The sequence below is a fragment of the Rattus norvegicus genome, chromosome 20, assembly GCF_036323735.1.
Source record: "Rattus norvegicus strain BN/NHsdMcwi chromosome 20, GRCr8, whole genome shotgun sequence".
In the NCBI taxonomy this organism is placed as follows: Eukaryota; Metazoa; Chordata; class Mammalia; order Rodentia; family Muridae; genus Rattus; species Rattus norvegicus.
The window spans coordinates 13422240-13448910 of NC_086038.1; the positions used below are offsets into that span (position 1 = coordinate 13422240).

The 26671-nt window shown below is 44.2% G+C and overlaps 1 protein-coding gene across 4 annotated transcripts in view; it reads right to left on the reverse strand.

Moving 5' to 3' along the window:
• The window catches only part of Specc1l (sperm antigen with calponin homology and coiled-coil domains 1-like), a 105682-nt gene extending 84841 nt beyond the window's left edge, over positions 1-20841 (reverse strand). The window contains exons 1-2 of one of the 4 annotated variants that reach the window (XM_063279246.1): positions 20685-20841; positions 2204-2393 (exon numbers count right to left, since the gene is read on the reverse strand). In XM_063279246.1, coding sequence (XP_063135316.1) covers positions 2204-2356 — 153 coding nt within the window. In that variant the 5' untranslated portion in view covers positions 2357-2393; positions 20685-20841. Of the gene's footprint in view, positions 1-2203; positions 2394-20411; positions 20552-20684 lie in introns of those variants that run through there. The other 3 variants (XM_063279247.1, XM_006256339.5, NM_001039455.2) reach the window with 3 other exon arrangements.
• Positions 20842-26671: the final 5830 nt, after the last annotated feature.

Here is a 26671-nt window from a genome sequence, read left to right on the forward strand (position 1 = left end):
CTCTTACATGAAAGAGTCACAGCACTGCCACCAAGGAAAACATGTCAGGGTGTTGATTCAGATAGTGGAAGTAGGGCAAAGGTCATTCCTGGTACCATCCTCCAGGCCACAGGATGACAACAAGCCACTCATCAAGGATATAGGAAGGAAAACATGCGCCCCCCACCCCACACACACACACACACTGAATCATCACGGGTCCAGTTTTAACAACCTTGAAATAAAAACAGCATGTCCTGCTAGATCTTTCAGAACATGCATGGAAGTCCCTCATAAGCTATTATTCTGAAGTGCTTTTAAAATAAATAAAATAAATGTAATCTGTAACCTTCTGCCTGGGAAGAAAAGGGTTGTTGGGGAGTTCAGGCCACACTTTGTTTCTCCTTGTCAGACCAGCAGAGACCAGCTCCAGTTTCTACCCCAAATATCTCAACTAAAGCCAAGAAGCAGGCAAGGAAATCAACAGACTTTAAACTGAAAGGGCTGGAAGACTGTGTGGATCTCTATGAAGAGCATCCAGCGCTAACCAAGAGCTGCATGTGGTGCTGTGCACTTGGGGAGCTGAGAGAGGAAGACCGAGGGGAGCCTGAGGCCTGCAAGACCCTGTCTTAAAACAAAATAGCAACCATAACAACAACAGCAGCACATTCTGAAAAGTGGAGGACAACTGCTCAGCAGGCAAAGTCGCTCAACACCAAGGCTGACAACCTTGCGTTCAGGCCTCTCTCACTCCTACAGTGTGGCATGAAGGTACACGTATGCATGCTCATACACAAGGCAGACGAGACACAGACAGACAAGACAGGCAGACAGCAATCTGATTCTCTGAATGGCCCAAACCAATATAGAACACATCAAGGGTGAGAACACCCCGGGAAACTGCTATGTTCCCAAAATCAAATCAATCCTGGGCTAAAAGGATTCAAACTTAACAACAACAAACTCTGCTACCACCTGCATGTACTAAGTCCTTGGTCTGTGCTGTGTCCACTTGTAACCTTTCTCTTAATTATGGCCAAAACCTTCTGAAGCCATGTTCTCATCTCTCGGACCCCAAAGACTCTGGTCTAATTACAATTCTATACTAAAAAAGAATACAGTCTCTAAAGAAAATTAACCATGCTCTTACTGAATTAAAACCCCAGTGTTAACTATGACTAATATTGGGTCAGCTGTTGAAAAGAACAGAAATTCACGCTGTAAGCTAGGCATTGTGGCACACACTTTCTATATATGAGCATATTGTCTGTATACAAATATGTGTACCACTTATGTGCCTGCTACACACAAAAGCCAGAAGAGGATGTCTTAATTCCTGGACTAGGGTAATACACGGTTATGAGCCACCACGTGGGAGCTAGGCATTGACCTCTGGTCCTCTGAAAGAGCAGTCAGTGCTCTTCATCACTGAGCCATTTCCCCAGCCCCTGTGGTACACACCTTAACCCCAGCACTCAGAAAGCAGAGGCAAGCAGACTTCTCAGCTCAAGGCCAGCTGATCTACAGAGAGCACAGCCAGAAACTACAGGGCTATACAGAGAAACCCTGTCCCAGAAAAACAAAAACAAAGAAAGAAATTCAAGTGTGTGTCACAGGACAAACACTACTGCCAACGAGTCACAGGAATGTGACAGTCACAGAAATGTGACAGTCAGTCATCCTTAATGCACGGCTCATCTGCTCGTTTCACGAAGCCTTCCTGCTAGGAGCAGTGTGCACCCATACTGCTTACTGTCCCTGGGCATCTGACATGTTACACAGGTGGTTCATGTACCCCGTATGCATCTCTTGGCCGCCATCTGTTCCTCAAACTCCCTGAAGGCAGACTCTTCCTCGGCTCACCTGTACACAACAGTCTGCAGAAAGCAGGCACTTGGTTATTTTCTTCATGCAGAGCCTACTCTTAGTTTCATTCATAAAGATAGACCAAAACACCAATCAAGGTCACCCTGCTGAAAGGTCTCTTCAAAGACTGTGCTCCTAGACCAGCAGAGAGTGAACCCTAGGGGTTGGGGATTTAGCTCAGTGGTAGAGCACTTGCCTAGCGAGCGCAAGGCCCTGGGTTCGGTCCCCAGCTCCGAAAAAAAGAACCAAAAAAAAAAAAAAAAAAAAAAAAAAATTGGGACGAGAGTGAACCCTAATAGTACTCATTTAATAAATTCAACATTAAAATACATGCACTCAAATACTGCTATGTGAATACCTTTGACAAGGCCGCTGCTGCCCCAGGCTTTACAGGTTTGCCTCCTGTGGGTGCTGAAGAGCTGTTTTCAGACTTGCTTTTTTCTACCGTTTGTGGTTTGCTTATCCCAGACACCTTAGGCACTGAGCCAGCACTCCTGTTTGCTTTCTTCATTCTGGGCTGCCTCTTGGTGATGCATTTACAACCAAACCTGTGGAAAGAACAGAAAAGGCAACACGTTGAAAAGAAAACTAGAAAGCAGCTCTTTAGAAATTATTTCTGAAATTTTCCATCACATAATAAAAGTATCTGAAAGACACATGTCTCTCTCAATAACAAAACAAAAATGTTGAAAATCTTCCAATTCACTTAATATTGAAGCATAATACTTTACAGATTTATAATGCCTGTCCTAATCCGTTGAGTAGACAGAACACCTCTATCACATGCTGGCTAGTTCCCATCAGGGCAAACTCCAAGTCCCATGGCCGTGTCCAGTGTGAAAGGGCTTCCTTACTTGGCTAGCTCTTTCCTCCCAGCTTTGCTAACACACACTTCTCTGTCTGGGGCGTCCGCACCCTGTACTCAGTCTTCCCTGGCTTGCATTCCATGGCTCCCGCACCTCTAATATGCTGTGGTCCCTATCTCAATCCTGGCGTGACCTCCACATCTTCACAAAATGGCCTCTCAGGGCTTCCATGCAGGCAGTCCACTGCCACATGCCTGGCCTATACAGCTCTCCTTAACCATGGAAGAAGATTCCACAACCCCTTTACTCCTCTATCCTTCATGGCTCTAAAGCCAGAACCACTGCCTGAGACTGACAAGTTTGACAATTTACTTTAGATGGAACCTGGTCCCTCCCGGAATTACATTTGCATAAGTGTTCCTTTGTAGTTGCTTCTTAGGTAGAGGAAATCCCTCAAACTTTTTCCTTTCACAAACTGTAGGATTAGCTGGGTGGCATCCTGCCCTGAGGGCAACCACTCCCTTTATACCTTTTAATATCAGGTTTGTCTTTCAGCACACACCTTAGTTCTTAGACATCTCTCTGCATGAGTGATCAGTAATGCCCACAGGACAGAGTCAATAGAAGGCTGTCTTGAAATCTCTCTGCCAACAAAAGTTGTCCAAACTTTTTCCAGTTTAGCCAAGACCACAGGGAAATCACAAGATGCATGCAGGGCAGGTGGGTGCTGCTAGGAAGCATGTTTGCTCTAAAAGGAACTTTTCTGCTACTTCAGTGCCATAATCTAAGCTCAAAGCATCACTCGGAAGCACTGTTCTGACTCTACTGTGCTCAGTGTCTGAGAATGCCACAAAGCAGCAATTCTCCACCTTCCTCATGCTGCAACCCTTTAATACAGTTCCTCACATTGTGGTAACCATCCCAACCATAAAATTATTTTTGTTGCTACTTCCTAACTATAATTTTGCTACTGTTATGAATCATAATGTAAATATCTGATATGCAGATAGCCTTGAGTGACCCTGGTCATTCAACCCCCTAAGGATCTCGTCCTACAGGGATCTTGAGCCACAGGTTGAGAAACACTGCCATAAAGATTTCTTCTCCCAGCAGCTCAGTACAAGAAACTTTCCAATTCATTCCTACCAGTCATTCCTACCAGTTCCTGCATCATTCTGAACATACCCGCATCTCTTTAAAAGTTTGTATGTATATGGGTGATTGTCGACATGCATGCCTGTGCAAATGCCTGTGGAGGCCAAAAGAGGGTGTTGGATCCCCTGGAACTGGAGTTAAGTATAGTCCTAAGACACTACCTGAGTGCTGGGAATCAAATCTGGGCCCCTTGAAGATCAGCCACTCTCCATCCATCCATCCATCCATCCATCCATCCATCCATCCATCCATCCATCTATCCTTGCCTAGAATGCTATTACTACTTCTGCAATAAAAGGGAAGGTGCATTGTAAGGAATCTGTATAAGGCATCCTCATAAAACGTTAAGTCACTACAGTTGTCTAAGCGGGAATGGCCACCACTGACTCATGCATTTCAATGCTTGGTCTCTGGTTGGTGGAACTGTTTTGAGAAGGATCTGGAGGTGTGCTCCTATTGGAGAAGGTGTGAAGCCCAAGCCAAAGCCAGCCTCTCTCTTCCCTTCTCTCCCTACCTTCATCCCTCCTTCCCCCTTCCTCTCCCTCCTTCCCTCTATGCCTGCCAGCCACCATGCTTCTTACCATGAAGGATTCACCATCTGAAACAGGTGAGCAAGCCCCCAACTAAGTGCTTTCTTTTATAAATTGCCTTGGTCATCGTACAGCAAAAGAAAAGTGACTAGGATATTCCCCTAATAATTGATACTGTTACATAGGACAAAGCAATAACATGTGGTGTGCCAAAACAGCCTCCTCTGGGCCTCAGACCCAGTCAAGTGCAGTATGCTTCACCATGACGCATGAAGATGGCCAAGTTAAGCTACATAGATTTCTGGTCCAGCCTGAGTTACATAGCAAGGCTCAAATCTGACATTTTTTTAATTTAAAACAATAGTAATAACAAGTAAGAGTTGGTGAGATAGTACAGCCTGACAACCCATGTAGAAGAAAAGAACCAACTCCCATATGTTATCCGCTGACTTTCCCATGCACACTATGGCATGCCCATATGTGTATGAGAGTGTGCACACACACGCAGACACACAAAAACATACTAAATGTAGTAATAGTGTTTTAATAAATAAGATAGTATCAGGAGACCGGGGTTCAAGATTTGCCATAAGTTGTTAGGGCAAATCACTTACCTTTATAAATTCTTCTCTTATAAACAAGAATTAATAAAGCCTAGTTTAAAGACCAATAAGAGGGAAAAAGTATTTATATCCTAGTTGTAGAAGTTACTTCACCAGGGTCCAAAGGTTAGATGGATGTTGTGACAAACCAAGGTTAGAGAAAACAATTTATTTCCAGGACTCAGAAGCCCCACCCTCTCCAATCATCCACCCATAAAAGATGCACCAATCACATTTTAGAAGTGATGCAATGGGACCCTATGAATGTATCTCACCTGTCACGCTGCATCAAAGAGAACCCACTCTGAATCCAGGACACTGAGAGCCCTGGAGACCAAGAGGGCTCTGAGGCCAGTCCCTGGTTGGCAGGTGCCATCAGCCCATCAGTGACGGGACAGGCACTTTCTCGAGACTACAGAAACATTCAAACCCTACTTTCTAAGTCACAGCAGGATTTTATCTTTTCCTTTCACCTGTAACCTCCACTGTTATAATTCTTTTTTACCTCTGCAAAAGAAATACACTGCTATTTTAAAGCATTTAATTTAACTGCTATCTTAAGATCTTCCATGAAGATTTAAAAAATAAAATCCTCCATGTCTAGTTTTAAACCTAGTAACTGGGCTGGAGAGATGGCTCAGCGGTTAAGAGCGCCCGACTGCTCTTCCAGAGGTCATGAGTTCAATTCCCAGCAACCACATGGTGGCTCACAACCATCTGTAAAGAGATCTGATGCCCTCTTCTGGTGTATCTGAAGACAGCTACAGTGTACTTATATATAATAAATAAATAAATCTAAAAAATTAAATAAATAACATTTAAAAAAAAAAAAAAAAAAAAACCTAGTAACTACTTGAGATCAAATCTGTGCCCAGGGACTGGTCACTCAACTCTTTCCTCAAGAGTTTCCTCATTCACAAATGGGGTTGGCAACAGTATGGACTGCATAAGGACACTGAGATGATTAAATGAGAAGAAACCTAGCATACTTATCAGGGAAGCAGCCCACAATGAAGATCTGATAGACGGAAGCTGTTGACATTTACAGAACATCCTGCATATCCTGAATCTGACTAAAGCCTGACTAAATTAAAGACAGTCCGGAGTAGTGGTAGATTCCTGAAACCCAACACCTGGGAGACAGAGGCAGGAAAATCAGTTCATGGTCACCTTCAACTTCAGAGCTTGTGTGAGACCAGCATGGCCTTCATGAAACTGCCTCAAAAATAATTACGTAAATAAATAAATAAGTAAGTAAAAGGCAGCATCTTGGAGCTAGAGAGACAACTGGGCGGTTAAGAGTATGAGATGCTCTTCCAGAGGACGCAGGTTCAGTTCCCAGCATCCACATGGTAGCCCACAACCATCTGTGACCACAGTCCCAGGGAATATGACAGGGAATCTGGTCTTTAAAGGCACCAGGCACAAGGGTGGTGCACAGATATACACAAAAACAAAGCCCCCAAACACATAAAACAAAAATAACTTTTTTAAAGGCAACAACTGAAAAGTTACTTTGTAAGAGAATCTTCTTCACCACCTCCTTCTCCTCTTCCTCTTCCTCCTCCTCTTCTTCCTCTTCCTCCTCCTCCTCTTCCTCCTCCTCCTCCTCCCCCCCCCCTTCTCTTCCTTCTCCTGCCCCTTCCCCCCAGCCCCATTCCCTTTGTGACAGGGTCTCACTAAGGAGCCCCTATGCCATTCAGGCTGGCTTTGAATCTACCAGTTTCTGTTCCTAAGTGCTGGGATTAAAGGAGTGTGTCAGTATGCCTGGTCAAGATTGCTTTCTTTACAAGGAATGACTAAAGGCTGTTTTACTTCTTACTTACATCAAATTACATACTACAGCATGTAGACGTCAACAAACATTAGCTTCTAGTTCTTTCCCACTGAAAATTACAAACCAGGAAATGCTGCAGATGTGTGGTAAGCAGTCCACAGAAATGATACTCAAGAGACCAGGTCTGGAGCTGGAAAGATGACTCAGCAGTTAAGAGCACTGACTGCTCTTCCAGAGGTCCTGAGTTCAATTCCCAGCACCCACATGGTGGCTCATAACCATCTATAATGGGGATCCAATGCCCTCTTCTGGTGTGTCTGAAGACAGCAATAGTGTATCCACATACATGAAGTAAATAAATCTGAGACACACACAGACAGACAGACAGACAGACAGACAGACAGACAGAGAGTGCTTATACATACAGATAGTACATTTAAAGTAGCCACTTTAAAAGTAGATGTGAAATATGACTCCAGGTAATGTCAAGGATTCCTCAGAGGGAAGGCCAAGTTCTCCCTGTCATATCAGAAATCTACATACATGCAATTGGCATGTTGCCAGGGTGCCTGAAACAAAAAGGAGAGATAAACAGGGGTAAAACACTTCAGGCTATGATTTTCCTTCTTTGTCCAAACCCACAGGCAAAGTCTAACCCTGACTCAGGAACATCAATACTTCCTGACCCAAGAAGGACCAGTTTTAAATGCTTATTTTTACTTTAACAATTTTCTTTAATTTTTAAGACCAGATTTTATTCTACATCTAAAATTGGGGCAATTATTACTAACATATATGCATTTAACATGTAATTTACATGTTTTGTACGTTTATACAAATGACCTTCATGAGATTCTCTTCCCCTCACAGCTCTATGCTTTCTGCCTGGCCACAGAGTAAAGGGAGTCTGAAGGTGAAGGCACACTCATCAACTGTGCCCAAGGCCCTCAGTCAGGGTCAGGGGGTGATGGACGGTGAACAGGGTCAAGCTAGCTCCGGGGAAGGACAAGTGCAAATCTGACTGCAGCTGGATCCAGGCTCAGTGGGAAAGAAAAGCTAAAGAGCAGTTTTTTACAAAGTCACAGCCAGCTAGATTGTGCTATTGTCCCTTAAAATAGACAAACACACACAGAGACAGACAGATACACAGACAGGGCAAGATCTATGCTGTACAAGTGCTAGCACATTTAGTCACAGAAGCCCTCTCTGCGCTGGAGAGGAGGCAGACACAGAGGCTATAGACGCAGCAACTGGTCTACTCAAAGTCAGCTCTTTCCATTAAGTCATAACTAAGCAGAGGCCAGAAGGAGTGAGTTAGTTTTCAAAAGATCATTAAACACAACTCTTTTCTGTTGTTTTTAGCACTGGAGCACTCACTCACAATGGGTTTTCTCTCTAAGATTTAACACAAAGAAATATGAGAAAAAAGTAGAAACAACCTGGATTTTTCAAACCTACAACTACATGTCCTCCTTCCTTCCATTATGCTTTTAAAAGAGCAACAGAAGTAAAATCACACCTAGCCCTCTCTGTTTTAAGGCACACTGCTGAGGAGACCGTTAAACTGCTGATAATACTTAGCATTCCAGACAAGTGACAAGACTGGAAAGAAATCGTCTAAAGGAATTTCTGGCTATAGTACACAAATTATTTTTGCAGATTTAGTCCAAAATAAATTGGTTCCCAAAGTTAAAACTGCCAGAACGCAAGAAACTGTGAGTCTCCTCTGGCCATTTCCACCTCTGCCAAGGTTTCTTAACACTTCAAAAAAGAAAATCTGTATTCAAGACCCCTCAAACTTTTGGCAAGGAGTTAAAAATTTACACAGTACAGCATTTATAAAAACTCGAGCCACCTTTAATTAAAAACATCAATTTACATATGTGTACATTTGTGTCTAAACCAACCCAGGCACAGTGGTACACAGAACTGCCACCTGGATGGAGGTTAGTGCTAAAACTGAAACCCAAATATCTGGGGTTCATGAGGAGGGGAGACAGTAAACTTGAAAAACTGAGTCCTTTGTGTTGTACTTCACACAGTTGTGTAGGGTGGCATGGAATGGGATGTGGGACTGGCCTTTTGAGACTGGCTGCTGAAGATGAGGGCCACTGAGGCTGGGGGACTAATATGACAACTGGAAGTCACTGTGTGAGCCAGGCTGCACGACAACAGACTGGCTAGGTTACATTAAGAGAAACAGACTTGAGCTTAAGGTGCTTGGGGGAATCCCTGCTGGTGGATTTGAAACGGCTGACCAGTGATGTGTAGGTTCCTCCCACAGAACTCTCCTACAATGCACAGGCCTTATAAAGGAAGCAAACAGAGCAGGAAAGACACCACGCAGCAAGTATATAAAAATCATAACCAGGAACCTGAGGAACAGAAGTCAAAGCTATGATCTGAAGAGCCTGAGGCACTGCTGAAATGAGATACGCAGTCAGAATCAAAGCCTGACTCTTAGTGAGTCATTCTACTACCTGGTGACCTGTCATAAGGCATCACTAACTCACTCTGTAACTGCTCATATCTCAATAGCAGGATAGAGAATATGAAACAGCAGCAAGCTGGATATTTAGAAAGCAAAATGACAGAATCTACAAAGACCACACTAAACCTGCGTGAACTAACAAGAGACAGACAGCTCTACATGGTAACGTGATAAACCTTACTATACCCATCCCAAACAGTGAGGCAACTCTCCTTTGTTCTAAGCTCACCCCTAATTCCTTCATTTCCCTATGGTACTAGAAACATGCACAGCCCCCCCCCCACACACACACACACACTCACTCACTCACTCACTCACTCACTCACTCACACAGACAAGCGTTGGGAGTTCTCCAGATGACTAAAATCACTGTTGCTTCATCCCAAGCACCTGCCCCTCCTGCTCCTGGCTACCACAGCATTTACTGCTGCCTGTCTCTCAGCACAGCCTACACTTGTGGGTCATTTCTCATACTTACCTTTCTCTGGATGTCCTGGCGTCTGTCTGTCTCTCTGTCCCATTCTCCTCTCATTTATTTACCCACCTCACCCTTATTGACTCACGCCATTGGCCTTTGACTGACAGAGATCTCTTGGCCTTTTGTGAACTACTGCTTCTTTAAGATAGCACATGCACACACACATGCACACACACGCGTGGGCACGCACACACACACACACACACACACACACACACACACACCATAAATAAACCAATTTGACAATATTAAAGAAAAGCAATAAAATTCAAGGTAAGCAAATCAAAGAAAGGCTCACTGCAAAAGCCAAGAAATACAGTGCCTAACACTCACTTTAAGTCAACAAGTTCAAGTTTAGATGAAACAAATCTCTTGAAGCACAGAACGCAAAAGCTCCTTAAAGAAGAGATGGCCTCAGGGAACAAAGTAGATAACCCAGATGGTCAGTACTTTTTAAAGAAATCCAATGTATGATTTAAGTTTACCCTACCTGGGACCACTTCCTATATTCTATGGAATCTGTTTTCCAATTCTAGAATGAAATGTAAAGACAGCTAAAATCAGAAAAAAACATTTCACTGACTCTGGGCATTGCAGCACATACCTCTAATCCCAGCATCCAGGAAGCTGAGGCAGGGGGATGATTTTAAAGCCACCTGGGGCTATACAGCCAACATAGTGAGACTTCTCAAAACAGAAAATAGGGAAGAGATACAATGGTAGGATAACGATAGAAGAGGTATTTTCATTCCCTAAAGGAGGCTAGGTTTGAGAAGTAGGGCAGCTGATCCCATCAAGTTCAAAAGTTACAGGGAAAGTACTACTTAAGGTCCCCAGTAATGTCCTGGCTCCTAACCCCACCTTCTGGACAGACAGGGTCTTCTAGAGCACTGCCCCTAAAGCTCTGCTGGGTAATGGCCTTGTGGCTGCTCTCTAATGAGTTCTAGAGTGCTGGAGACTCCCCTGCATCCTCACACCATAATTCCACTGATAGTGTCATTATTACAGAAGGCTCTCTGTGGTGGACAGACTCAAGAACGAATTCTTGCCTAGGCTCCCAAGGGTGTCTGATACATCCTTCAAATTAATCTAACGAAGGCTTTGATGCCCCCAGCCTGTGCACCAAGTGTGCCCATCATCTGCAATTACACCTTCAGGTAGCACCAAGGCTTGCTTACTGGCTCCTCCTTCCAGAGAGCCACCTGAGCTGCATGTAAACCTGCTTATGTCACAGTTGGGGCAAAGGAGCACTGTACAACAAGACACTGCACTGCCACCCAGGGAACAGAGTCCAAGGCAGCACACAATAGCAAATGCAGTCCACAGAGCCTCCCTGGCAAACACAGTCCTCACAGACTCTGTCTCAAAGTTTCTCAGATGACTTCAGGGTCTTCCGTGTTTTCTACAAATACAACCTACTTTCTCCAAACTGTATTAATCTTTTTAGCAAGTGTTCCCTGGGTCATACCCCCAGTATTCATTCTCTAACACACTTTCACCTGTTAGAGTTTTGTTGTCTGTCATTGTTTGAATTGCTGGTTGGTTTGCTGAGATGGGGTTCTACTCTGTATAGCCCATGCTAGTCTGGAACTCACTACATAGCTCAGAAATGGCCTTGAACACACAGGAACTGTCCTGCCTCGGTCTCCAAAGTGCTGCAGTCATACCTGTGAGCACCTGGCTTTACCTTGGCTCTTTAAGGGATGGTGTCACTAGTAATCCAGGTTCAACCACATGAGTACTGGGGTTCCAAACACACACCACTAACATCCAGCTCCAGACCTCTGTAAAGGCCAGTCTGTAAAGCCTTCCAACCTCCTCATTCTCCTCTTGTTAAGTCTCCTTTGTCATTTCTCTTCCATTTCACTGTAAGCAAGCCCCCACTGAGGTCGTCCTGCACCCTGCCTCCTCATCTGACACATTCTTCAGTTCTGCATCACTACCATGTTTGTAGCTGGGATCTACAGTGCCTTTGCCCAGGTTTCCAGTAGCGTAGCCCTTAGCCCCACCTTAAACCTCATTAAACGCCCTTGCCTGTGCTAGTCTGCGACAACCACTTAACCAGGTCCTAGTGTAGCTCAGTGCCTGGGATGTTCCGATAACAGAAATGTAGATTTTTTTCCCTGGATTGTGCCTCTAAATTCACCTAGCCTCCACTCAGTTTCCAAACTACATATATACTGCCAGGTATTTACAATAGAAATGGCCCAACTTCTTGCTAACAATTTCCTACAACTACTTTGTTCTGAGCTGCTCTAACAGGAAAACTTCGCCTGCACAGAACGCCAACAGAATGTGTTTGGCACACAGCTGAGAAGCCTTCTGTTGATCACACAGGGTAGATAGTGTAAGGCAGACATGTGAAAGAACACACGCTCTGAATGCACAGCCTCAAGCCTTCTGTAACTGTCATTTAATCCATTTGGGGGAGTGAACCTTCATGACTCAAGCACTAACTACACCTCACCTCCTAACCCTGTAAGACTGGGGACTAAGTTTCCAAGCCACTCTTCTTGGGGAAACACATTCAAACCATAATGTTCTTCAAGAAATCTACAAAGTATTTCACAGTTCACTTTATCAATTGAGCTTGTTGGCAAAGGCATTACCAAAAGAAATGGAAATAAATAGAGAAAAAGAAACCCACTGATCAATATCACTTAAGGAAATGAATTTATAAATTCTAAATAAAATTTCAGAAAACTATGACTTGAGAGTATTATACAGGGTTTGCCTAGCATGTGAGATCCTGGGTTTAAGTCACAGCAACACAAGGGGGATGTGGGGGACAGCAAATTTAACCCAACAAACCAAAACAGAAATTAAACATCAAGAATGAATATTGGGGCCAGGCAGGGTGACCTATTCATACACCATTAATCCCAACACTCGGGAGGCAGAGGCAGGCAGATCTCCGAGTTCAAGCCCAGCTTGGTCTACAGAGTGGATTCCAGGACAGCCAGGCCTACAAAGAGAAACCCTGTCTTGAAATATCAAAAAACCATAAAAGCCTTTGAGTATATTAGGGCCAGTAAGCCCAGTAAGCTGCGTTAAGGAACTTGCTGCCAAGCCTGATGACCTGAACCAATTCCTATAAGTTATCCTCCGACACAAGTGTGCTGTGGCGTGCCTCCCCCCCCCTCTCTTCCTCTCTCCCTCCCTCTCCCTCTCTCTCTCTCTTCCTCTCTCCCTCCCTCCCTCTCATATAAACACATGCAAACATATTCATGTGTACACACATGCACATGCAGGCATATTCACACACATATGCACATACATGCACATATACAAACCTTGCATTACACATATACATATACACACCAATTAATGTTTAAAAGAACAAATGTCACTTAACCCACAAAACAAAATTTAACATTCAAACTCAATGTAATACAATTTTACAAAGTAAGAAAGGCTGTAAGATTAGTTCAGCAGAAACAGAATCACCAAAAGTCTAAATTTCATTGTTGATTTAATAAAGCGAAAAAGCCTAAGAAAACTGTAACAGAATCTCCTTAACTTGACATATTGATTCTAGAACATGCCTATACTTAATGTCATGCTGAATGCCATGCTTAATGTCATGCTGTATTTTATCCACATATAAACCATGTGAAGGGCTGCAGAGATGGCTCAGCAGTTCAGAGCTCTAGCTGCTCTTCCAGAGGACCTGGGTCCAATTCCCAGCAAGCACATGGGTGCTCATAACTGTCTGTAAATCTAGTTCCAGAAGATCTGGGGCCCTCCATGTGAGGAAAGAAAAGAGAGTAAGCCCATTCTTCCCCACATTTGTGTACTAGCCAGAAGAGGGGGAAAAAAAAATCAAGGGCTAGAGAGACGGCTCAGCGGTTAAGAGCACTGACTGCTGTTCCAGAGGTCCTAAGTTCAATTCCCAGCAACCACATGGTGGCTCACAACCATCTGTGAGGGGATCCAATGCTCTCTTCTGGTGTGTCTGAAGACAGAGTGTATTCACATACATAAAATAAATAAATCTTTAAACAAACAAACAAAATAAGCAAATAAATCTTTTTTAAAAAAGCAAGCACAAAACTAAACAATATTCCAATTGAGGAAGAAGAAACTGACTTTTGTTTTTACAGACACACTGAACAGAATAGTCAATAGAATCTGCAAATGCTACTGGATAATCTAAGAACAGCAGATCTCAGAGTACAAGACTGGTGTGCAAGAATCAATTACAATTCCATACACATCAATGAACAGCCAGGAACTTAAAATGTTTAAGTATGTCTAAGAGCAGGACAAATCCAGACCATCACAAACTCAAATTATGTTACTGAAGGACTAGAAAATATGGTGGTTTGAACATACTTGGCCCATAGGAAGTGGCACTATTAGAAGATGTGGCCTTGTTAGAAAAAGTATGTCACTGTGGAGGCATGGCTTTGATGTCTCACACATATGATCAAGTCTGGCCAGTGTGATTCAGAGCCTCCTGGCTGTCTGCAGAAGACAGTCATCTCCTTTGGATCAAGATAGAGAGCTCAGAGCTCTTCCACCATCACGGCTGTCTGGACGCTGCCACATTTCCCATCATGATGATAACAGACTGAACCTCTGAACCTGTAAGTCAGTCCCAACTAAATGCTTTCCTTTATAAGAGTTATCTTAGTCATGTTGTCCCTTCAGAGCAACAAAACCTTAAGACGGAAAGAAAATCTTGACTATTCCATGGCATGGAAAACTGTAAAATCCAACGTTTACTGAAATGCAGTTATACTCAGTCACATAATGTGTAAGGCTATTTTGAACTACAGTGCAAGGTGACTAACCACAAAACTGACTGTACAGTTTATAATGACTGAACATTCACTCCCTGACCCTTCATGAAGGACGCTTGTTGACGCCCACTGTCATATGCCTTTCCCGAAACAGAGGAATGTCACAGCTATTCCTAAAAGCTGAAATTTTGGGGTTGGGGATTTAGCTCAGTGGTAGAGCGCTTGCCTAGGAAGCGCAAGGCCCTGGGTTCGGGGGAAAAAAAGAACCAAAAAAAAAAAAAAAAAAGCTGAAATTTCCTTCCCTCTCTTAAAGGCCACCTCATGTACAACCCCCATCCTCTGGAAGAACAAGTGCTCATAAGCACTAGGCCATCTTGCCAGACCCAAATTTTATTTCTTTTTTTTTTTAAGATTTATTTATTTTATTTATATGAGTACACTGTAGCTATCTTTAGACACACCAGAAGAGGGCATCGGATCCTGTTACAGATGGTTGTGAGCCACCATGTGATTGCTGGGATTTGAACTCAGGACCTCTGGAAGAGCAGTCAGTGCTCTTAACCACTGAGTTACCTCTCCAGCCCGAATTTTACTTCTTAACTGAGTCATTTAAGACAAAGTCTCATGTAGCCCCAGGCTGGCTGTAAGCTCCCTTGGCTCTGAGGAGGACTGTCCATCTCCTACTCCCCGGTGCTGGTATTACGGTTGCACACCACACAATGCCAGGACTGGGATTACATCAATTTTAAGACTTTCAAAATAGACCTTTTGATACATTTTGATCCTCCACCATTTTTTTTCACTTTTCCCCTATACAGTGTGTTTTTAAACAGTATGCTCTTATAACTGGATTTTCTGAAGGATGCGTGCAGAATAGACTCCCATGAATTGTAAGAGCTTCATGAACATTAAAGGCATCTATATTTGCTACAGATCAAAGCTGCCTCCCTCCTCAGTGCTCCCACCCTTCAATTCTTTAAGCCCTAGTTACTTATTTTTATGTTGCTGGGGATTGAACCCAGGACCCTGTACACACTAGGAAAGCATTCTACCTCTAAGCTATGGGCTCAAGCTTAAGTTTTCATACAACCATACTTTATAAATACACTACAGTTTACATATTAAATAACATTGAAATAGCATGATTTAATAGTTTTAAACACAAGGAAAAAAGACAGAAAAATGTCCAGTTACAGAGCCCTTCCCTCTAGTACAAAGAAAAAAATGTTTTAATCATTTTTTTCTAAGTTGGTCAATGAGCCCAATGAACTTAGCAACTAATCATGTCCTATTGTGATAATTAATGGAATTAAAAAGAAATCACAATTGATGCCTCAAAAGAATAATGTATTAGATATTTTGGAATGACAGACTGCCACTTCAATACACAGAAGGCAGAGTCACACACACCTATGACAGGCTGAAACTAGAGAATAGTTGGCTGTCCTCTCTCCTCCTTTTGCTCATCATCCTCATCAACTAATAGTCTCCCTTCTTAACTTTTGGATTTAATCCACACTTGGACCTTTTATGCACACACATGAACATACCATCGGCTAGGATCTGCATATGAGGAGGAACATGTGGTTTGGTCTTTTCATTTAGAATGCTTTCCTGGTTCATTAGCCTTCCTACAAAGTCAGGATTTCATTTTTATTTACAGCTGAATAATATCCATCGTATGCATGAACTATATTTTTATTATCCAATCATCATGACTAGATATTTAGGCTGTTTCTATTTTCTTGCTCTTGTGAATGAAGCAGCAATCAACATGAGTGTGCAAATATCTCTGATAGACTATCTTTAGGTAAATCCCCAAACTAACTACCACAATGGCTACAATGATTTGCACTCCCACCAGCACTGACTAAGAGTTCCTCTTCCCCATATCCATGCCAAAAGTCCTTATCAGATTTCTCAACAGCCAGTGGCAAGAATGACAGTATCTCAATGAACTTTAAATTTGCGCTTCCCTTCCCGGATTACTAGGGATGTTGAACACTGAGCTACATCCCCGAGACCACGAGGTTGTTTCAGATCAATCAACTAAAAATAGAAAGAAAGAAAAAGACCAAAAAACAAAAAGCTACTGGGAGTTTTCTTTCTAACTTTGCAGCTAGTCTATCCAGCACTAACAATTCCGACAGGGATTTCCTTTAGTACTGCTCTGTTGGCACATGAAGACAATCCCAGAAGACCTGTCAACCTCTACTAGTGGGCACTTTGTGCACATGACACATATGAACAGGCAGGCACACACATAAAAGACTCCTGATATTTTATATCATGTATGAAATACACATACTGATCTTTGTGAACATTATAGTATGTATGTGTACATTCTGAGCACAGACGGCATGTGCCGCACAGCATATGTGAAGGCCTGAAGACTACTTGGGTACCAGTCCTTCCATCTTGAGATAGGGTCTCCTGTTTGCTACTGAGTACTACAAGGCCAGTAAGCTTCTAGGCATCCTCCTGTCTTCTCAGAACTCCCCAGTACAGCAGAGCAATTACAGGTGTGTACCACCAATGTCAGCTTTGTGAGAATCCCAGGGATCCAAACACCAGTCCTCGCACTTGGGCATCAAGTTTTCTTTACTCACCCACCACACACTCTGCCCAAGAACCACACTTTAAGGCTAACCAAGGCAGGGAACGCTTTGTATCAGTTTTAATGGCTTTTTACATTATTTGTGGTAAGTCACCCAAGTCATATATACAGATCCCTTCACTCAATTCCCAGTACTGCATAAACCTGGACATGGTGCCACACCTACAATTCCAGCATTGGAGAGGTGGAGGCAGAAGAATCAAAAGTTTGAGGTCATCACTGGCTACCCAGTGGGTTCAAGGACAGCCTGAACAACAAAAGATCCCGTCTCAAAAACAAGCAAACAACAATAACAAAACAAACACAAAATCAATCTTTCTTTCTTTCTTTCTTTCTTTCTTTCTTTCTTTCTTTCTTTCTTTCTGGCTTTTGAGACAGGGTCTCTCTATGTAGTCTTGGCTGTCCTGGAACCCCATGTGCCACCAAGCCAGACAGCTGTGTTTGAATCTTTTTTAAAAGCAACAGCCCAGGCTTTTTCCTTAACCTCACTAACAGTAACAACAAAACAAGACTGTAGGCTCTTTACTTCTAGACTCACAGCAAGTGTGCTCTCTTGTATTTAGCATTGACAAGTACCATAACAGTCGTTTGGGATCAGCATCATAAATGATGCTTAATCTTTTCTTAATAGGGCCTGCCTACCTATACTGCTCAGACTGGCCTCAAAGTACTAGACGCAAGCAACCTCTCTCAGCCTCCAATACAACTGAAACTTCAAGCTTGTAAAAACCATGTCCAACTAGATGCTGAAATTCAAGACTTTTTACGACTTCTTTATGTGTATGAGTGTCTTGCACAAATATGTATGTGCACTACAGGCATGCCTGGTGCCCATGGAAGGTGCTGGGTCCCCTGTGTCTGTAGTTTCCGATGGTTGTGAGGTGTGTGTGTGGCTGCTGGGAACCAAACCCAGGTCCTTTGTAAGAGCAACAAATGCTCTTAGCTGCTGAGTCAACTCTCCAGCCCCTATCACCAAGAACTGGGTGGGTTTTGTTTTACTTTGTTCTTTAGAAATGATGGTCCTTTACATTGAATACATTCAGTGTCGTCAGTCCTCCCAACATTGTCCTTGTTGTTCTTATGACATAAACACCTACTCAATACTCCTTCATCCCAGGGTATCTCAGATTCATTCACCTCAGACATACTACACAAGCCTGGCTCATCACCCAAATTTTTGAGGAGGCTACAATATCATTGGCTGAAAACTGTACATAGGATTCTTTAATATTAAAATTGCTCCTGAAGCTCCTCGTGTGCATGCACACAGAATGGAGAAACAAAGACCCAGAAAAGCTTACTTGCCCAAAGCCATGAAGCCAAAAAGAAAAGAAAAATCTCTCAATCCCTTGATGCTGCGCCATCATTCCTCTGTCAAGGTGGCATGGCCGCCATAACACTTTGTGCAAGCTAGACATGTGATTTAAATAGACATACGGTTACTCAGCAAGTCTTGTATATGAGAAAACCCAGCCCTCATAGGGATTTTGACCCGAGTCATCTGATCAAATGAGTTAATGTCAAGTCAGTTAGAAAGCGAACTTCTGCTTCACAAGTCACATGTCGTCAAGAAGACAAGATGTAGGTACAGACCCTGAGCAAATTTCACTTCAACCATAATTACTCTCCGCTCTGCGTCTGACACTAATATTTTGACTGTTACAAAGACACCATCGTACAACTTTTCTATGGTACAAAAATCGCTTTCTTAATGAAAATGTCAAGGAGATGCCTACATATCTGGGATATACACAGGCAAACATACAAAGCATTCTCAAGCTTCCTAAAACTTTGAAAGGTTAGAACACTGTTTGGTGTACACTAGATCCAAAGGGAAAATGAAACATTTTTAATGGGGGATAAAAGAGAGGGGGCATCAGCTTTCTCAATAGGAAAAAATTGTAAGGAGACCACTCTTTTTTTTTCCATATCCCCTTCTATATTGGTTTGAATATTTTACAAAACAAACAATTTTTAATCTTTTTAATTAAGAAAAAATTACAATTATCAAACGTTACACAGGACATCTGAGGCTCTCTGGAGAGAGCTAAAATCTTTGACGTTCACACCCCTTATAGAAATGGTGAGGTTAGGTCAGTAGGGTGGTGAAGGCCTGTAATTAATTCTAGCTACTCCAGAGGCTAAATAAAGCAGGACTGAAGTTCTAGTCCTGCGTGGCAACGAAGTGAGAAATAGACCTAGTTTGGGAAACTTAGTCTGACCTCCATCTCCAAATGAAAGGTTAAGAGGCTAGCGGAGCTGGGCATAGATATAGCTCAGCTATAAAACATTTATCTAGCCATATTGCATGCCCTTAATTACAAAGACGAGAGTGAAGTTATTCATATACGACTCAATCCTCAAGTACACTTCAATCATCACTTGCTTATATTATCCCAGTACAAGGAAAGGACAAGAAAAAAAAAAGAGTCTGTAACCGAATTCAACACAGACATATTGCTTTTCAAACTCTTTCCATTCCTGACGTAGTTAAAGAGGACCAAACCAAACAGTGCCTGTGGTGCCCATGCAACAACGCTGGTACCTCACTCCAGACCTTTAGATAGAACTGCTGTTGCCTGCAGCCCACAGCTGATTTCACCTCAAGATTCAGCCCCCTTAATGACAAGAAGCCTTCCTGGCTTTTGTTTTGGTTTGATTTTGATCCGCAGCCCAACTGGAGTCCATCCTGCCTTGGCCTCCCGAGTACCAGTACTACAGGTGTGGGCCAAAACTTATGATTCTCTTTTATGACAGTAAATTATGATTTTCTTTTATGACAGTAAAATTTCCCCTTAATCAGGTGCCCCCTCACCCCGCCGCACTTTAGGACCTATCTTCAAGGAAATGAAGAAAAAAAAAAAAAAAAAAAAAAAACCTCAAGGTTGCTGCATTTGAATGATCACGGAAATTTACGTCTGGTTGTAGGTGGCTAAGCCCACCCAGAAACTGATTTATTTTCTAGTGTTCTCCGGGGTATCTCCACCACCACCACCACCACCGCCGCCGCCACCAAAACACACACACACACACACACACACACACACACACACACACACACACACACACACACACACACACACACACACACACAAATGTAGCCACTATTGAAAATGCAGCATTCCTTCAACAACACACTGTATTATCCACATCCAATCTGATATAATTAGTCAAGTCTCAAGAATAAAGAACACTGCCAGCTTCAAACAGCCAGGACACAGCAGGACGCAGCCTTCGGGGGTCCTCCTCTCCCCACCCTCAATCCACCAGCTGGGGAGGCAACCTGTCCCAGCCCAGGGCTAGGGACCAGGGTGAATACCCCGTCTCTCCCGACACCACAGGGAATGCAAGCACGAGGGTCGCACCCAGCCTCTCCGCAGGGATGAGACCCCGAGCTAGCCGGGTAGCACCACAGCCTGGGTGCCCGGGGGGTCTGCGGGGCAAGCTGTGAGGTCCGCCGGGACAGGAGACGGCGCAGGCGCGGAATGGCTGGGGATTGGGGGGGGTGACGAGGGGGGACAGCGCAGGCGCGGGGCTGCCAGGGTCTGCGGGGCCGCCCGGGCCTGGCCGCGCGGGCGGCGCTGAGGAGACGAACGTGCCCGCGGCACAAGCGGAGAAGACCCTGCCCCGGCTCTTACCGCGCGGCACCGCCTCGCTCACTCGCTGGCTCCGGGCTGGGGCCGGGCGGCGAGCTCGCCCGGTGGCGCGGCCCGGTCCGTTGAGTCCGGCCTCAGGGCAACAGCCAACCCCACAGCGCCACTCCTTCGGCCCGCCCTGTCTCCCTTACGGCTCCCGCCCTCCGCCCGCCCCTTATCCACCCCTGACCGTCCAGGCACCGCCCCCCTTCTACTCCCTGCGCAAGCGCTGTGACCGTCGCCTCCCTGGCCTGCCACTGCGCAGGCGCCAGCTGTCACGCCTCCTCTCTTCGCGCTGGGTTCTGGGCCGCGCACGCGCTGTGCTAGTCGGCGGGGCCAATTATTATAAATGCAGTCATTGTGGTGGAAGATGTTCCTTAGGAAGTAGGGTTCCTGCTTCCAGGTTTTCCCCCGTAGGCAAATAGATCTGTCTTAGTCGAAATGTAGGTTTACAATGTGCTGAGTATTTAGCTCTTAGTAAACCCGGCAGTTGAGAAAAATGTATATGCCAGGCACCCCTCATAACCCCAGCACGGGTCCCCACTCCACCCACTAAAGAGAACGATTCTACTAGCATTATAAAGGTAAAAAGTTCTATATGTTTATGTAACTCCCTGGTGGTTTTTATTTTACTTTTTAAATTTAATGGTTCTATTGCTGTACTAAAGCACCATGACCCAAAGCAACCTGGGGAGGAAAGGGTTTATTTGGTTTACAACTCCCAGGTCACACGCACATCACTGAGAGAAGTTGGGACAAGAACTCAGATGAACCTGAAGGCAGGAAGAAGCTTTGGAGAAACAGATCGTTGGTTTGCTCCTCATGCCTTGCTCAGCCTGCTTTCTTATAACATCCAGGACTACCTCCCTAGTCATCACACCACTTCCCGTGCGACGGGCCCCTCCCACATCAATCATTAATCAAGAAAATGCCCTGTAGATTTGCCTATAGGCAATCTGACAAAGACATTTTCCCAACTGAATTTCCTCTTCTCAAATAACGGTAACTTAGATCAAATTGACAAGACCTAGCCAGAACATTATTCTTCGATGTTTTCTTTTAAGAAGTTATCTCTCACTGGGCATAGTGGTGCATGCTTTTAATCTCAGCACTCAGGAGGCAGAGGTGGATATCTCTGCTACCGATGTGGTTTTCAACTGCAGGACTACAAAACTTAGGGATGGTTTTCAGAAAGTAAAACCACGACCCTTGTACAAATGTACTACATTAGAGCGTTCACTCGCTAAATCCATTCATTAAATGGCAAAACTGATAAGTCTTCAAAGAGTTCAAGGAACAGACAAAAATCATACATTGGAAATATTGAAATGAATGTGCAAGGTAAAACTGCTTTTCCCTGTTGGGGGAGGGTGGGTGGCGGTTATCCTTGGGTAACAACCGGTTCCATTGCAAACTATTTTCTATAATTCCTAGAATTTGTAAAAAAAAAGGTTCAAAGGTCTGTGACATCCTTCCTCTGCCATAGCACCTCTTCTCTCTTTTAAATTTTATGAATATGAATACACTGTCACTCTCTTCAGACACACCAAAAGAGGGCATCGGATCCCATGACAGATGGTTATAAGTCACCGTGTGGTTGCTGGGAATTGAACTCAGAACCTCTGGAAGAGCAGTCAGTGCTCTTAACCACTGAGCCATCCCTCCTGGTCAAGAGTTAACTTTTTAAATGAACTCTCTCATAGTAGATTGTTAAATCCTTCCCGGGCAGTATGCTTTAAATCATTATTAGTTTTGCAAGTCAGCCTATTAGACATTCACGTCTTTTTAATGACAAATGCCATTTTAGTGTACCTTTGAATAAAATTCTTACCCATCAAGATACATCTCCAGCCCTCTCCTCTCTCTATTCAGCCAGACCATCCTCCCCGCGTCTGGCTTCAGTCTTTAACCCACCTTCTCCCTCTTCCAAACCTTTCCCTACCCCTCCCTTCACCACCCCCCATAACCACTTCACTTGAATTCCCTTCCACTCCACAAGGTTGCTGGACCTGAGGTCCCCATGTGTGCCCATGTCCCCTCCCCCCACCCCTCACTAGTCTCTCTCGAGTAGAAAAATGTTTGGGCTTCTTGTCTAACACCAATTTCTATCACCACAATTTTGAATATATTACCCAATCCTTAAACCTAACCAGACCTGAACTTATGTCACCCTGACCTCTACTGTGTCTCCCAAGGACAGGGAGTGTATCTGGAGGACAGCTCGGGCACATGCCAACACGATTTGTACCCAGGATAGACCTCATAATACAGTGGGGTGCTCTGTCAGTTCCATACACCCATCTTCATTGAAGTCCAATCCAATCCGGATGAGCTCCACAAATAAGGCCTTGTGGTTGTTTGCCTTGCAGCAAAAAGGGGTGACACTTAACGCAGGCAGGCAGGTGGCAGCCTTTAGGGTGGCCAATCTTGAGGAAGCCAAAGCAGTTATCCAGGGAGTCTATGAAAATCCAGCCTTCTATTTCTCTCACCTATTGTGCGTGAGAAAGCACACACTAGACCTCTCCGTGGGTAGAAAGAAAGGTTTATTGGGAAATCAAACTGTGGAGGATTATCTCCCAGGGGACAGAGAGAGAAGAATGGTGGGAAAGCAAGCAGGTTTTATTGTAGGAGAGTCAGCAGGGTGTGGTCTTTGAGCTAATACGGGCTGCTCAGATTGAACAGGAACTAGTGTCCTTGCTTGTGGTGGGTGACCTTTGGGTTGGACTAAGGGAGGTTCCTGGTAATTTATAGGAGTCTCCTGATAAATAGAAGTCTTTGGGGGGAGGAGGGACTCTTTGGACCTAACACTTATCAGAAACTAAATATACCAATCTGACCTTGAATGACAGTGGGGAAATCAGACCAGCCCCTTCATCTGGCTTTCAGTTGGCAAGCTGGTAGTATAAAAAAGAGTCAAAGACGTGGCTGGCACATGCCTTTAGTCCCAGCACTCAGGAGGCAGAAGCAGGCAGCTCTCTGTGAGTTCAAAGGGTAGCCTGATCTACAGAGTGAGTTCTAGGACAGCCAGGACGGTTACACAAAGAAACCCTGTTTCAAAAAAACAAACAAGCAAACAAACAAAAAGAAAGAAAATACTGAAGGACCTTACAGAAGTGGCCTTTAAGGTCTTCAATAGCAGACAGAAGGCGATATATTTTGTAAAATGCGGTATGATGCTGTGGGGGGAGGGGAGAGGCGGGTAGGGAGTGTGTGTGGGGGGGTCCTTAATGAGCCCATGCTGAAGCATCTCCCTCTGAGGTACCAGTCATACAATGGGTATAATATAAAATGAAGTTTATAAATTTATGGGAGGGGTTGGGGATTTAACTCAGTGGTAGAGTGCTTACCTAGCAAGCACAAGGCCCTGGGTTCGGTCCCCAGCTCCGAAAAAAAGAAAAAAAAAAAGAAAAAGAAGAAAAAAAATAAGTTTATGGGAGAAGAAGCCCTTGGTCCTGCCAAGGCTCAATGCCCCAGTGTAGGAGAATGTCAGGGCGGGAAGGTGGGAAGGGGTGGGTGGTTGGGTGGGGGAACACCCTCACAGAAGCAGGGGGGGGGATGGGGTAGAGGGTTTATGGATGGGAAACTTGGAAAGAGGATAACATTCGAAATATAAATTTTTAAAAATCCAATAGAAAAAAAAAGAAAGAAAACATTAGACAGAATTATAACATGACTCCAGCCCATAATGAGGCTGAAGCAGCTTCACTTCTCTCCAGCCTCCTTTTATATTATTCCAGGTATTTCCAAAAAACATGGTCAGTTCTTAGATCAAAGACAAAGTAATCAAGCGAAAAAAGAGATCGCACTAGAGAGTAATTAAGTAAACCAGTAAACAAAGCCCCAGGTCACTGTTTCTGATATTCTTATCTGAGCCTACTTCCTTGTCCCAGCCCAGAGACAGTGCTGAATTCCTAAAGGCCACACCAGAAGCTCTCCTCCAGGATTCATTCAACGCTCTTCTTTGATCTGTTGAGGATTGATTTGTGTCTGATTATATGATTGAAATTTGAGAACGTGCCCTGAGGTGCTGAGAAGGAGGAGTAATCTTTGTGAAATGAAATATTCATTTGATTAATTAAAAATAATGAAGCTTATTTGGGGCATGGGAAAGGGAGTTGAAAGGGGAGTGGAGACAGAAAAAGAGAGGGGATACAGAGAGGGACAGAGAAGGACAGAGAGAGAGGGAGAGGGGTCAGAGAGAGAGAGAGAGAGAGAGAGAGAAAGGAGAGAGAGAGAGAGAGAGAGAGAGAGAGAGAGAGAGAGAGAGAGAGAGAGAGAGAGAGGTCAGAGAGAGGCCAAACAGTCCTTTAATAGCAAGCCAGACTCCTACCTGGCTGTTGCTAGGTAAGTGTTGAGCAGAGCCTCGAAGAAGTGCTAACATGCAGAAAGATCTTAAATGTTAAAACTTTAAACTAGATCAGGTGAAATATTAAACCCTGGTAGCTGCCTTACTCCAAGAGTCATCACAGGATAACTCAAACATGGGAGTAAGACTCTCTCCTCTCAGGGTTAGACCACCTAGGGCCCATTTTAAAGGTAGACAAATGGGCCACAGGGCAAGAACATGCCCCAATCTACGGTCACTGCCCTGCCCCTGCTCTCTGCGTGGGGAAAAAGGACACTGGAAGGCTGTGCTAAGAAAGATGCCGGTCCCCAGTCTTCTGTCCTTGCTAAGCCCTAAACATCAGACTCCTCAGGATAAGTGGAATTGTTGAGATTGACAACGGCTACCACTTGACAGGTCGCTGCTACCGCCCACTGCTGCCTCCGCTGCCGCTGCTGCCACCACCAGCACCACCACCACGGCTTTTAGAAAACCCAGGATAACACTGTCACTAGCTGGTAAAATTATTCCCTCTTTTTCTGTAATTCCTCGAGATGGAAGGCATTCCATCCAAACCCAGACAGACAGGTTCATTACTGCGCAATCTATGTTCCTTTTCCCATTCTTTCCTGGTCCTTCCTAGCTAGCTGTCTTGACCCCTGTCCAGGAACATGACGTCCATAATCTTCCCATCACAAAGCCCCCGTGAAGCTACTCTCTTTTTACTACTCTGTCTCACAGACTCATTTCCTCCCTCAGCTCTTGGCCTCTCTACTACCTCGAAGTCATCCTCAGGCCTGGGAAACCCCTTCTAAGCTGTTGCTACCCGCCATACAAATCAAACCACGGGGTCTTCTCTCCACCTTTACGGATCAAGCTCAATATCCACTCACTTCCGAGGCATTAGAGAGACTTAAACCTATAATTATCAGACTCTTCAAAGCCTGAATTTTATAGCTACTCAACTCTTCCCACGGAACACTTCAAAGTTTACGCCCAATTAACAGAGCTGTAGTTCCTATCCACTTGGTGGTCTCTGACCTTTATTCTTCTGTATCCCATATACCTTCTCCCACCTCCATGCCTCAGCCTGGACCTTGGAATCATTATTACTCCTCTCCATTCGTCTTGCGAAGATCCCTTTGCGTTTATCTGAGCAATCCTTCACACCCACATGCCCTCTCGGCTTACCTAGATAGTCACTCCCGAAAGAGTTCTCAGTAGTTCTCATTTGTTTAGCCAGGCCCTTGCAAACTGGATTGAGATCATTGCTGCCAGGACACCTTTCTCCAAAATTGTACTATACTTAAATGTGTCTAAAATAAATGCCGGGCGTCAGACTCTAGAACTTTGAACTGGATTTCATTCTTTCTCCCACATGGATTGTTACTCTGATGTTCATGGCATTTGCAGGGACCCCCCACAAGTATGAGAAAAGAGGGGGAAACCATCTCAATGACTTTAGATATAAAAAATGACTCCGCCTTATTTCCTCTTTGCTCAAGAGCAAGACGTCCTTCCTATATTGGCTAAGCATATTGACCTTTGAATCTATTGGTTAGCAAGCAGATGACATGCATTTGAACTCTATCTAGGACCAGAGGGTCAGGTGACTATCAGTACATTCTGTTTTTTCAAGAATGTCCCTGCTTCTCCTGAGAACTGT